Genomic DNA, 13,230 nt, shown 5'->3' on the forward strand with positions numbered 1-13,230 from the left:
CCTGAGCAACTTAGCTTTGTGGGGGCCCCTGTGGTATGGGGCCCCAGGCAATTGCCCTGCTTGCTACCCCTTAACGCCGGCCCTGGCTTTTATATGCAGAAAACCAGTCGTTGTGGCACAGGTGGGCCGTGGATTTTTGAAAGCATATTGGGTTGGGCCTCCGCAAAAAAAGGTTGAGAACCTCTGGGCTAGATGGACCATTGGTCTGACCCAGTATGGCCGTTCTTATGTTGTGTTCTCCCTCCACTACACTGGATGGATCTCACTCACAGCAGAGAATCTGGCCCTATGAACTGTTCTTAAAACAGATTGGCCTTTGTACACAATTTGTACTTCATTAGAACTGTATCATGACTGTTCAGTTTATGGCTTTTATCAGATTCTGCTTCAAGCTGTCAATAGGCCTTTTCAACTTAGTTTGTACTTTATTTCTCTAAGGATTCATAGAAATAGAAAAAAGACCTTTATTGTTGTGCATTCTCTTTCACATGAATTAATTTGTGGGATAAAATCATAATTTGTAAAGAGTTCTGATTTTTAACTCTTTACTGATAGAAACCTGAGAGAGGTTACTGGTTATATCAGGGGTGGGCAAACTTTTTGGCCCGGGGGCTACATCTGAGTGAGGTAATTGCATGCAGGGCCATGAATGTAGGACTGGGGCAGGGGGTAGGGGTGCGGGAGGGAGTGCGGTGTGCAGGAAGGGGCTCAGGGTAAGGGGTTGGGGCACAGGAGGGGTGCGGGGTGTACGAGGGGTCTCAGGGCAGGGGGTTGGGGGCTCAGGGCAGGGGGTTGGGGTGCAGGAGGGGTGCAGCAGGGGGCTCAGCACAGGGAGCTGGGGTGCAGGAGGGGTTCAGGGTGCGGGCTCCGGTCCGGCGCCGCTTATCTTGAGCGGCTCCGGGATGGCAGCGGCATGCAGCGGGGCTCAGGCAGGCTCCCTGCTTACCCTAGCCCCGGGCCGCGCCGCTCCTGGAAGCAGCCGGCACCACGTCCCCGCGGCCCCTGGAGGGGGCAGAGGGCTCTGTGCGCTGCCCTCACCTGCGAGTACCTACCCCGAAGCTCCCATTGGCCACGGTTCCCCGTTCCCAGCCAATGGGTGCTGCGAGGGGCGGTGCCTGCAGGTGAAGGCAGTGCGCAGAGCCCTCTGCCTCTCCCCCCCTCCCCCCCAGGGGACGCAGGGATGTGGTGCCAGCCACTTTCGGGAGTGGTGCGGGGCCCACGGTGCCACGGGGGTTGCAATCCCGCGGGCCAGATCCAAAACCCTGACAGGTCAGATCCAGCCAGCGGGCCGTAGTTTGCCCACCCCTGGGTTATATGGTATATGGATAACTCCTGATACCACTCACATCAATGGCAAAAATTCCCAATGACTTGGGACTAGGAGCTGACTCTAAAAATCAGAATGCATAAATGCTTTTTAAAGCAAATATCTGTCTATTTCTTAGTTAATGGCTTGGGGGGGTTATTATTAAACATGTTGACAGTTTGCTTTAGTTTTTCTGTGCCTGCAACTTCTAGTTTGACCTTGTTGAGACCCTGATGCCACTGAAGTCAGCAGAACTATTCAGGTGCTTAAAATGAAGCAGATGCATAATAGTTTGCAGGTTCAGATCCGACTGAGCTCTGTATTCTGAATAGGAGTCATTTGCACAGTATAGCCCATCAGTCACGAAGCAGTGAGGATTTCCTTGATTTTTATATAGTTTATTTTATAACAACTGGGTGTTGCCAACTTGTAGACGTCTGTGGTTACCTACAGAATTATGGAGGTATCAGTAGTGACTACATAGTAAAGATTGCATTGAGAATTTAAATAACAATAGGGGTAAAATCCCTATCTTAATCAAACAAATGATTTCATTGAGTTTCCAAATTCTGCACACTATCTCTTCCTGGGCAAAGGGAGTTTTCTATAATGTTTCCTCTGCCAGTGTTACTAAATCTTTTAGAAAACAAATACTTTAAAATGCTCTTTTACAAATATGGTCCTGAGTTCAACTCCCTTTAGCTAGACAACCACAGCTCCTACGAACTCCAAGCTAAACATGCACATTCTGATAATGTCTCCCAAGTGGGCCAGTTGGGAATTTATATGTAAAACGTTCTAAATGATCCTCCTAATTTGGCAAAACCTATTCTAGTAATGCCCGGAGTACCTAGAGCTCTCCCATTCCATGAGCTACTTCTCTTTTTTGTTACCGCCTGCTTTCCTTCACGGTTGTGTTCAGCAAATGGCTCCAGGAAGACAGACTGGGCTGCTCCAGGAGCTGGGGGATGGATATATCCATTTCCTCACTATCATACCCAAACATGCAGCATTAACTGTAGCCCCAGAAAAATGATGTTGCCAATGTACAGAGTTTTACTGGCAAAAGTAACGAGTTCTTTACAGGTTCTGAGGGCACAGTTAAGTTAGTGCATGTGTGCACAATTCTGAAGAATTGGATGTATGCTTTGCAGATGGCTACATGGTGGAAAGGAAAGGGATTTTGTTGTGCAGGTGAGGAGTCTGAGTCTGTTTGGTTTTCTGATGTGTGGGTGGTAAGGCATGTTAACTGAGGTCCCAATTCAGGAAAGCACTTAAGCACATGCTTCAGTTCATCGCTTAAGGACATATTTAAATCCCATTGTCATAAGCACATACTTGGGTGCTATGCTGAATAGGGATGCTTTCCTTGATTGGGGCCTTCATCTGGTGTGAATGCCAATGTTGCTTCAACTTGTGATTTCCTTAATCTTAGTGATTGAATTGAAAGGAAATAAATTTCTGCAAAATTAATTCTAAGGGAGTGATGGGTTTTTTCCCCAATGGTATGAAATATAAACTGAGACAAATTAAGCCTATTTGAACTAATGGAAATAGGCTTGGCAGGATTCAGTTTAAATAGATAGATTTGATAAACAGCCTGAAATCAATGGTAGAACTGTCGGTAACAGGAGTGCAACCTGTTACCGACAACCTAGCCTGGGATCTCTGCTCTGCCCTGCCAGGACCTCAGCCTTCCTCACACCTTGCGCCTGCAGGGATCGGGTGTCACCAACCCTGCAGCAGTGCAACTGCAGCCCCACTGTTATGGACCTGCTCCCTCACTCCTGGGATGGTGGATCTGCAGAGGTCTCTCTCAGCTGCTGCAGGGCCGATGGCACCCAATCCCTGCAGGCGCAAGGTGTGAGGAAGGCTGAGGTCCTGGCAGGGCAGAGCAGAGATCCCAGGCTAGGTTGTGAGAAGAGGGAGGATGAGCCCCCAGCCACGAGGGAGGCCACCCTGCTGATGAATGGCTCCGTCCCTGGGCAGGAGCCGTTTGCGGCTGGGTGGCCTTCCCCATGGACAGGGACTCGTCGTTATGGCCCTGGCTGGGGGTCTCTGCTGCTCTGTCAAGAACACGACCTTCCCTCACCTTGTGCCTGGAGGGTTCAGGTGTCACCAGTCCTGTGGCTGTGCAGGGAGACCTCTGCTGTCATGGCCCCACTCTCTCACTCACCAGCCAGGAGTGTGGGAGCCATCCCTGGGCAGGAACTGTGCAGCAGTACCTCACAGCCCGTTGCAGTCCTGGCCAGGTATCTCTGCTCCGCTGGGCCAGGCTCACAGCCTCCCCCGCAGCTTGGGCCCCACGGCCGTGCAGGGAGCCCCTGCAGCCCAACTGTCAGTGCTGGGAGCTCTCAGCACCCCTACTGTCAGTCCTAAACCCAACCCGACCCCAACCCCACCTTAATTTCTGGCAACTATAAAAATAGTTAAAAATCAGGGGGGGAAATCAATATTACTCATTGAAATTAGAAAAAAAAATCAAAATTGAATTCTGCCAATCCTAAATATGAGCTGTCCCATATGGCACTGTGTTGATATTTGCTTTTCTTTTGTAATGTGACAATCATTGGTTTGTGTGTAATATTTTGCATATAATAACTTTTCAAATACTACAGCAAATTCAGGGGAAAAAGTAAGGAAGGGAAGAAGAAGAAAAGAAAGTTTGTGGAAGCTTATTTTTGTTTCTGGCTGTTAGTAAAATGAATGGGATTCTGCACTATGGAAGAACCACAGAGTTTTGCTGAGTTGGATATGTGCTAATGAGATTATAGGAGATGTTGAAAGTATTCAAACATGCTTGTAAATGATTTTGATGTAAATGGACTACCAAAAACATTTTTATGAAAAATATGTGTTTGCATAGTTTGTAAACAGTGTTCCCCAAAGAAGACTTTGAACTTCTTAATATGCAGCAAACAAAAGAAAATAATTAATTAAATTAATTTAGAAAGTGTCAATTTAGCTGATCCAGATAAGATAAAAGCATATAAAATCAGTAGTGTAGTATATTATATGGCTACATGTTTATTTTGGTGGATAAAAAAAGAGCCAGTATGCTTTGTTACAAATATTATACTGCATATTGTCAATTAAATATACAAAAAATAAATGTATAAATTATGAAAAATAATGTAATAATTTTCGTTATGTAGTTAGTGGATGTGCTGTATTGTGGACAGTCAGATGTAAAACTCCGATAGATTTCAGTGGGAGCAGTTAAGCCAGTGCTGAGCATTTTTGGTAATCCTGTGGCATTCAAACCATAGACAACTCTCCTGTCAAATAGCAACTTTTCATAGTATTTAGATGAGGTAAGTAGTGTTGGGAGCCAAGTTTATGATTCATGGAATGTTTTTTGGTCCCAGGCCAACAGCAGTTGAGAGTACCACGGGACCCAGGCCTTACTGTAGAAGAGGAGACTTGCATTGCTCCACAGGGACTTAACTAGGTGATACCAGAATAATGTTTCTGGGCTCCAGAGCAACCTATAGGGTTTTGTGGGTGAGAAGTCTATTACAAAAATGAATTTAGAGGACAAAAAGGACACGGTGCAGGAAGGCAGTTTTTCAGGGGGTGGGGAGAAGAGAATTCTGTTTGTATACCAGGGCCCAAATCCTGTCATCTATCTGTTGAACTCTTTGATTTCACTGACCTCTGAAAGAATGACAGCAAGTTTTGGCACAATATCTGTTAAATAAAATAAATAAATAAATAAGGTGGGTTTCCTGCTGTCCTGGTAATAGCAAACATAGCTCAAAAGGAGTCAATATCTTACATTGTAAGAAATGGGGATGAGGGAGAAAGAGAGTAAAAAAGTTAGGACTCTGGTCTACCTTAAAATCAACACTGTCATTTTATAATTTTACTGTTTTTTCAATGGCTTTTATCTCCTCAGACAAACTAATTTCCTTAGGAGTCCACTTAAGTAGTAGTCAGGTTTCGATTGTTCCTTGGGGATCGCCTTTGTTTTTCTGCAGACAATATTGGCACAGACAGAGCAGGTAAAATAAAGAGCTGTCAGTGATGGAGAATGCGTCTGAATCAATTTATGCTTCATTCTCCAGATGTGAATGAATGTGAAATGCTGAGTGGGATATGTGGTGAAGCCTTCTGTGAAAACGTAGAAGGCACCTTCCTGTGTCTCTGTTCCAATGAAAACCAGGAGTATGATCCAATGACTGGACAATGTCGCTTCCACACATCAACAGGTAAAATACCAGTTGCTTTGCTTGCAGACATAATACAAAGCATAAAAAATGCACATCCTCCTGAATAACAGCAAGGATAAAAAATTGTGAAAGACTGTTTTAAAAAAAAAAGGGGGGGGGAGGGGAGAGGGGGGTGAAGAGTTACAACGAAAATTGTGTAGATTTGGATTTTATTTATTGCTGTAGTTAAATCACTGTTTTCTAAAGAAATAGTGTATTTTAGATCCCTTTTTAAAGCACAGTAACATAATAAGCTATGTGTGCTTTTGGGTCTGTTATTCTTGAACATGCTATAAATCATTAACAACAAAAATATGGCATAGATGCCTTTAATTTGTGTACACAAAACAATCTCAGAGCTCTGATTAGCAGGGCCTTTTTTCACACAGTGTGGTTTGTGGAACATTGTTTCTCATGATGTGTACCATGCTGAGGTGATGATGTCAATGTTGATCTTTGGCAGTGAAATGAAGGCTATGGCACATGAGATTTAAAATAATTTTTTTTAAATTTATATAGATGACTACTGGTGTCTGGATAAGGTTGAAGGAAATGTAATGTTAAGAGCAAAATTCATATATGGTAATCCAGTCTTCTTATTGAATACTAACAGAAGAACTCACAAAAGTCAATAGTTGAGTGGCAATTTGTTTATCTAGTTTGAAAAATCCCCAACACATTGGCTCATCAAGACATGGCCAGTCACCTTGACCACGTTACTTGTTGGTTATACTCTAGCCTCTTGCCCCTATTTTTTTTACTCTTGATCTGTCTTTTTAGATTGTGAGCCTTTCAGAGCAGCCACTGTGCCTTTCTCTATGTTATTCAGTGTCTAACACACTGTGGATGCTACTACAAACACCTTACTTAAAAGTTATCTTAGGACTCTCTCTCAGAAAGTTGCCTCCAAGTAGGCTACACAGCTCCAGTCTGGGGAGAGGAACAGGTCCAAGATAAGGGGGAGTAGAGAATAAGAGGTTGACAAATTGATTTACATGAGTTTTTCCCCCCAAACAAACAAATATTTGTTTTTTAATTTTGGGTTTACATTGCAGGCTGAGCTAGCTTCTGGATAGCTTTAGAATAACTTGCTGTACTACCAATATCCAGTCTACATAATTCAGGAGGCCCTGGAAATTTCATCCTGTCTCCCATCTCTCCAAATCTTTTGCACAAGGCAAAACTCCTGGTGACTCAAATGGAACCAGGATTTGGCTCACTGAACATAGTGCCTTTTTACCTTCCTAATAATAGATCAGCGTTTTCTTTTGTGCAACACCTAAGAGGCAAGTTCTTCTTTTTAAAGAATCAGAGATACACACTCTTTCTAGTTTATTCAGATTCCCACTTTATGTGTATATGCTTTCTTCAGTATTTTGTTCTGCAACGTTTCCTGAGATGTACTTGCACAGGGAAGCACATTGGTACTGCAACACTGTCTGTGAAACAGCTACATAATAAAATGAAGTGTGAACCAATGGCAATGGGTTGAGGATCTCACCTTATGAAGTGGTTGAAGGAGTGAAAGATCTGGAGAATTGCTGGTTTAGAAGAATGGTACACAGCACTATTGCCATTTACTTGCTTGTGAGGAAACAAACTGCAGTATACTTTCATCTCAAGGGGCCTCATCTCAGTACTGATATCTGATGATAACATAAATGACAACATTAACTATTTCACTGCTGATCAAAGCATGAAAAAGGAGAGGGTACATCATATTACGAAGATCTACAGCCAGCTATGAGTGCCATCTCATTTTGGTGCCACAAGTGGATGGCACTTGCGAGATTCTAACTATTTTTTCCCCAGTCAAAAATGAACCAAGACCTATGAGCCTAGCAGAGTCACATCAAGGGGGAGCCATTCCCAAGGAGCCCAGCAGGACATCTGATTCCAGCAGAGGGGAAGCCAAGCTTAAGAAGCCAAGCAGAGTTCATGGATGTATCCAAGTATCATTTATTGCTGAGGGAAAGGAAAGCCCCCACAGTCCAGCAAGCATGCATGATCATATTGTGAACATCTGTACAGTCTACAGCAAGTGGTGTCTCAGTTTGGCATCGTGAATGGGCACAACTTCATTTGTGTTCAGTTTGGAAGAGAAAAACTTATTTCCTCTCAATATGGACCCCTTCTTTGGGCACTAACAAAACACATACTTACTCATTTTCTCTCCTGTGTTAAGGTTCATCATGGAGGAAGATCTTATATAGGAAACCAGACAGTATGGAAATTAGAGCCAAGTAGGAGCCCTGTACACTATATTATTTGACAAATGGAATAAGGGAACCTATATGTTACCAGGGAACACTGTAAGCTGATGTACATTGTGAAGGACAAGACATCTTACCATTCTTTTATCTCTGTTTGCTTGCACAACTGAAGGAAAAAAACACTTCCTACAATCAGTGTTTCACGGGACAGGATATTACTTTGTGTACTATATAAGACACAAAGCATGCACTTTTCTGTATAGCCTGGTAGCAAACTCTTTTCTCATTAAGCTCAGATGGGTTCTGTCTCAGAGTCTGAAGATCCAAGGAACTGATCACCCAAACAAACTGTGAAGTGGTGTCAAGTATCAGAGGGGTAGCCGTGTTAGTCTGAATCTGTAAAAACCAACAGAGGGTCCTGTGGCACCTTTAAGACTAACAGAAGTATTGGGAGCATAAGCTTTCGTGGGTAAGAACCTCACTTCTTCAGATGCAAGAAGTGGTGGTAATACCTACTGTGTCTGTAGGTTTTGGAAAACTCTTATGTAATTTACAATGTGTTCGTTTTTCATTAACTACCTTTTTTTTGTTTTCATTTCATGCTGAAAATTAATGGATAAATGCCAGGTTGTGGCTGACCCTTGCATGGGTGTGTAAGGCAGAGGAGAGCACAAACAGCCTTTCCTCTTGCACAGGGAGTGGGCTCAGTCTAGTCGTTATTTTCCCCAGAGTACAAGGAATCTGCAAGGCTAGCTATGACAGCAGTGGTACACTGCTCAAAGGGTGCAGGGCCAATGCCACATCCTTCACCTAGCACCAGCCACACCAAGGGGGTGATGGAGTTCATGCTACACTCATGCAAAGGATGATGCAAAGGCCATGCTTCCTGGAGCTTTGGCATGCCACATGCCTGAGTCAGGCACAGTGCTTCTGGGAGCTCCTGCTGTGTGCTCCCATATCACCCCCAACATGGGCTTGTGCCTTATTTTACCTGCATGCAGAGAAAAATATCTTGTCTGCCTTATATTGTTGTAAACATTAACACGCAAATGTTACAGATGTATTCAGCCTTTGCATATTTGTTTTTATACGTGTGTGCTATTTTCCACATAGAGAAATGTCATCCCATTTCCACTCTACTAAAGAGAAGTAGGTGCCATTTCTACTGAAGGTAGGGGCAGGGCATAACTGAAGCATAACTTTAATTCAGGGACTTTTTCACATGTGGTTAAAGGCTGTTCCCTCTGTATGTTCACACTTCTCTTTATTCACCCCAGGGGACCTAGAGTTTTCCTTTTATTTGGCAGAAATTCATCTATTATTTGCTATGTCCTGAAATGATCCTTAGTTCCAGCTCCTTAGTTCCAGCCATCTTGTTGTGTTCCAGTATTCATTTCAACTCAATACAAAATAAATTTAAGAAAAAATGAATGTGCAGGTTTCAAAGCACCTGTTTCTCTTTTCTTTATTTTGTACCCAAAGTAAGAAACATTCATTGAAACAACAAACACTTTTTTTTAATATAAAATGAAAATCTGCGGGACTTTTGTGCCTTTTGGTATTTGGGGGGGGAGAAAAAAATCTTCCTGTATATTTTTGATTTACAGAATATACTTGTGTATCCTTTTAACAAGTTACATAAAAGATTTATTTTATCATGGATTTTTGTGCATATTCAGCTGAATATTGCATATTAGCAATTAATCATTAATATTTTATCATAATTATTAATAGACATAAAAGAAAACATGTTCCATTGTGCACTTAAAATCCCAATATATGTGATGCCTGTACTGACTTCAAAAGTAGTAAAGGATAGTATTTATTTGAAAAAGTCTGTCTTCCATTAGCAACTATAGAATATATATTTTTAAAACAAAAATTGAAAATGCAAACTTTATGCATAAAACATATTCAAATAACAGCAAGAATCTGGCTTATACACACAAAGGTCAGTAAAAGAAGAATTTAGGCCCCAATCCTGCCAGTGCTTTAATTCAGGTGGAGCCCTGATCGCTGAAGTCAATATGACTCTGCACAGGCCCCTGGATCCATCTGTGCAGATGCAGTTGAAGGATCGAGACCTTAGGCTGCAACTCCATCTTTTTCTCACCTCGGTATTTAAGATGTGCTCAATTACTGGGGCATTCAGAACAGTGGATTACCAGTATTCATGAAAAAAAAGTGCAGTTTTGGCATCCAAAATATAATATGTTTACTCCTGGACCAGTTCTATAAAAATGTGGCCTCACCAAAGACCAGTTATAAATGTATGATGCAAAAACTCATGAAACTTCAAGGGTAGAAGAAACAAATATATCGCTAATAGTGTTGTAAAGCTAGGAGTCTCAGGGGGAAAGTTAAGAGGAGATTTTTGGGGGGAGATCAGGAGAAGATGACACAGAAAAGAGTCATGGGGGTGTCTAATAGTGTCATCTGTTTCTACCCTATTAGCTGTGAAGCAGCTCACAAACATCTGATATTAAAGTTGGTTATTCTGATTACCGTAGCTCTGCCAACGTACATCATTCCTAACCAATAACATCTCTGCTCCTCAGTCTTGTCCCTTTCTTGAACAGAGACTGCCAATGATGTCAAACTATTCTTGGTGGCTTTGTAATCTGCATTAATGTTTATTAGACACTAGACTGAGTCTGGTGTCCAAATCCAAATTGTATGTCTTTACATTTCAAGGGAGACCTTTCATACTGTCATTACTACCAAATAATTTTTATTTAAATATATAGTTCTTCTTCGAGTGCTTGTTCATGTCAATTCCAATCAGGTGTGTGCGTACCATATGCACGACAGCTGGAAGATTTTTCCCCTAGCAGTATCTGTAGGGTCGGCCTGGGCGCCCCCCTGGAGTCATGCCCTCATAGTACTCAATATAGTGCCCTGCTGACCCGACCCCCCTCAGTTCCTTCTTACCGCCTGTGATGGCTAGCTGGAACTCCCTGTTGCTCATGCCTGGGCAAGCATGTGCTTCGCAGTATCATGTGTATATAGTTAAATGCAGTAGTAGTTTAGTTAGTATAGATAGTTTTCTCTCATAAGTTTCCTTTGGGGGTCAACCCCCCACGCTTTCCCCAGCTCTGGGGTATGCCTCGGTCCCCGGGCTTTAAGCCGTGCTCGGACTGCGGCAGGCTTATGCCGAGAAGTGACCCATACACTTCGTGCTTGAAGTGTCTCGGGGAGGGTCACCTTGGGGACGGTTGTAAAATCTATAGAGGGTTTTGCCCTAGGACCCTCAAGGACAGAAAACAGCGCCTCCGAGTTCTGCTTATGGAGGCAGCACTTTGGCCTCAGTCGGACCCTGGCGTGGCGGACCCGGCCCCATGCGCTGCCTCCTCGGTGCATAGTGCTCTGGCATTGTTGACACGTGAGCCGGAGCCGAGGAAGGACTCCTCTAAGGATCCTCGGCACTGCCACGGCTCCGTGCACAGGTCCCAGGCATCAGTCAGGCACCGGTCTCACTCCCCGATGCCCCATAAAAGAAAGAAGGCCAACAGAGGGCACTCCCAATCAGGTCTAAAGACCAGGTGGCCAGCAAGCCCCCATTGGGTGCCCATTCGGTGGGGCCTCCGTTGACTCCTGCCCCGCACTGCTCACCAGTCTGCCGCCATGAGGACCTATAGCTTCCCTCCAAGCTGGAAGCGTTCGAAGTGGCATCGGACCTCCTGCTGCTGACAGCACCACCCTCCCCTCCAATGCGGGAGAGGTTGCCGGCACCAGTTCCTAGCCCAATCCACTCTGTGGGCAAGCTGGCAAAGATGGTGGCAATGAGGGTATCATCCCTTGCATGCCAACCTCCAGCACCGGTGGCCCGTGTTGGGGAGCCACTCTGGTCCTCCAGTTGGCATCGCTCGCTGGCATCAAGTGGCTCCACTCCTCTGTGGTCTTCTCAGTCGAAGACCTTGGAGTCGGAAGCGGAGTCATCGCGCTCCAGTAGGAGCAGAAGTTCCTGCTCCCACCGTGACTGACAGCCCTACCCAGCATGGTGGCTGGGACAGTGGCAGGCTCCTCAGTGGCCCTTCTGGACACCATGGGCCTATCACCAGAGCCAGGGTTCCAGACCAGCATCGGTGGCCTCGGTGTCCTTTGGGCCGCCGCACACGCCCTCCGCACTGCTGCTGGGGACCCATCCGGCAGCTGTACTGACATCGACGATCTCTGCACCGACCACGATGTCAACGATCTCAGTGCCAATTGCTGCACCATCCACGGCACCGATTGCAGCTCCATCCGCAGCACCGCCAGTGACACCAACTACGGCACCGCCCACGGCACCGGCTGCGGCTCCATCGTTCCTCACTCCTAGGGACCCCAGAGGGACCGAGGGCAGGGAACAGGCTCCAGTACCGGCCGCCATCTCATCCTCCTCGTCTCCGGATGAGGCAGTGGCTGGCTCAGCAACTGCTCAAGCCTTAGGGGACAGCAGGGTCCTACAGCAGCTGCTGAGACGGGTGGCCCAGAACCTGAACATTAAACCTTAGGAGGTGGTGGAGGAGGCCAACCCAATAGTAGACATTCTTTCCCCTCCAGGGCCATCCCGTATTGCGCTGCCGCTGATTAAAACCATCAGCGATGCCACAAAGACCCTGTGGCAGACCCCATCCTCGTTGCCACCTACCGCCAAGAGGTACGAGTGGAGATATGTGTCCCCTTAAAGGGGTATGAACACCTTTACACGCACCCCCAACTGGACTCCCTGGTAGTGGACGTGGCCAACCAGCGTGAGTGCCAGGGCTACCAGGCCCAAGAAATGAGAGGCCAAAAAACTGGACCTCTTCAAAAGGAAAATCTATTCCACGTGGGGGTTGCAGCTTCGTATCGCTAACCATCAGGTGGTGGTTAGCAGGTACAATTATAATACTTGTGAGCCATGCAAAAATTTGCAGAACTCCTCCCTATGGATTCTCATGAGGAGTTTTCCGTGCTAGTAGAGGAGGGCAAATTAATTTCCTATGCATCCCTCTAGGCGGCCCTGGATGCAGCGGATGCAGCATCTCGCACCATGGCTACCAGGGTGGCCATGAGGAGGAGTTCCTGGCTGCAAGTCTCTGGCCTCCCCTATGAGGTGGAGCAGACAATCCAGGACCTCCCCTTTGAGGGTCAGTCTTTGTTTTCCAAGAAAACTGACTCTCGTCAGCACAGCCTCAAGGACTTTCAAGCCACCTTGAAGTCCTGGGCCTCCACACCCCTGCCACGCAATGGAGGCACATTAGAACCCAGCCCCCACCGAGGAATTATCAACCTCAGGGTAGGCAGGACAGGTCGCGCAGGAGAAATAGGAACTCAAGGAAGAGACCTCGCCCCCTCCTCTGGTCAGGGCTGTGGCCAGTCTAAATCCTCCTCAGGCCCAAAACCAGCCTTTTGAAGGTGCACCCAGGGGCAACACACCAGTGCAAAGACTGGATCCATCCTACTTTACCTTTTCGTCCAGTCTATCCCCTTTCTACCATTCATGGGCCCGTATTATGTCGGACTGCTGGGTGCT

At 45.6% G+C, this 13,230-nt stretch overlaps 1 protein-coding gene across 1 annotated transcript in view; it reads left to right on the forward strand.

Moving 5' to 3' along the window:
* The window catches only part of LTBP1 (latent transforming growth factor beta binding protein 1), a 320,752-nt gene that overhangs the window by 254,300 nt on the left and 53,222 nt on the right, over positions 1-13,230 (forward strand). Inside the window, 1 exon segment of the mRNA XM_065401641.1 lies at positions 5,374-5,517. Coding sequence (XP_065257713.1) covers positions 5,374-5,517 — 144 coding nt within the window.

The sequence above is a fragment of the Emys orbicularis genome, chromosome 3 (genome assembly GCF_028017835.1).
Source record: "Emys orbicularis isolate rEmyOrb1 chromosome 3, rEmyOrb1.hap1, whole genome shotgun sequence".
NCBI lineage: Eukaryota > Metazoa > Chordata > Testudines > Emydidae > Emys > Emys orbicularis.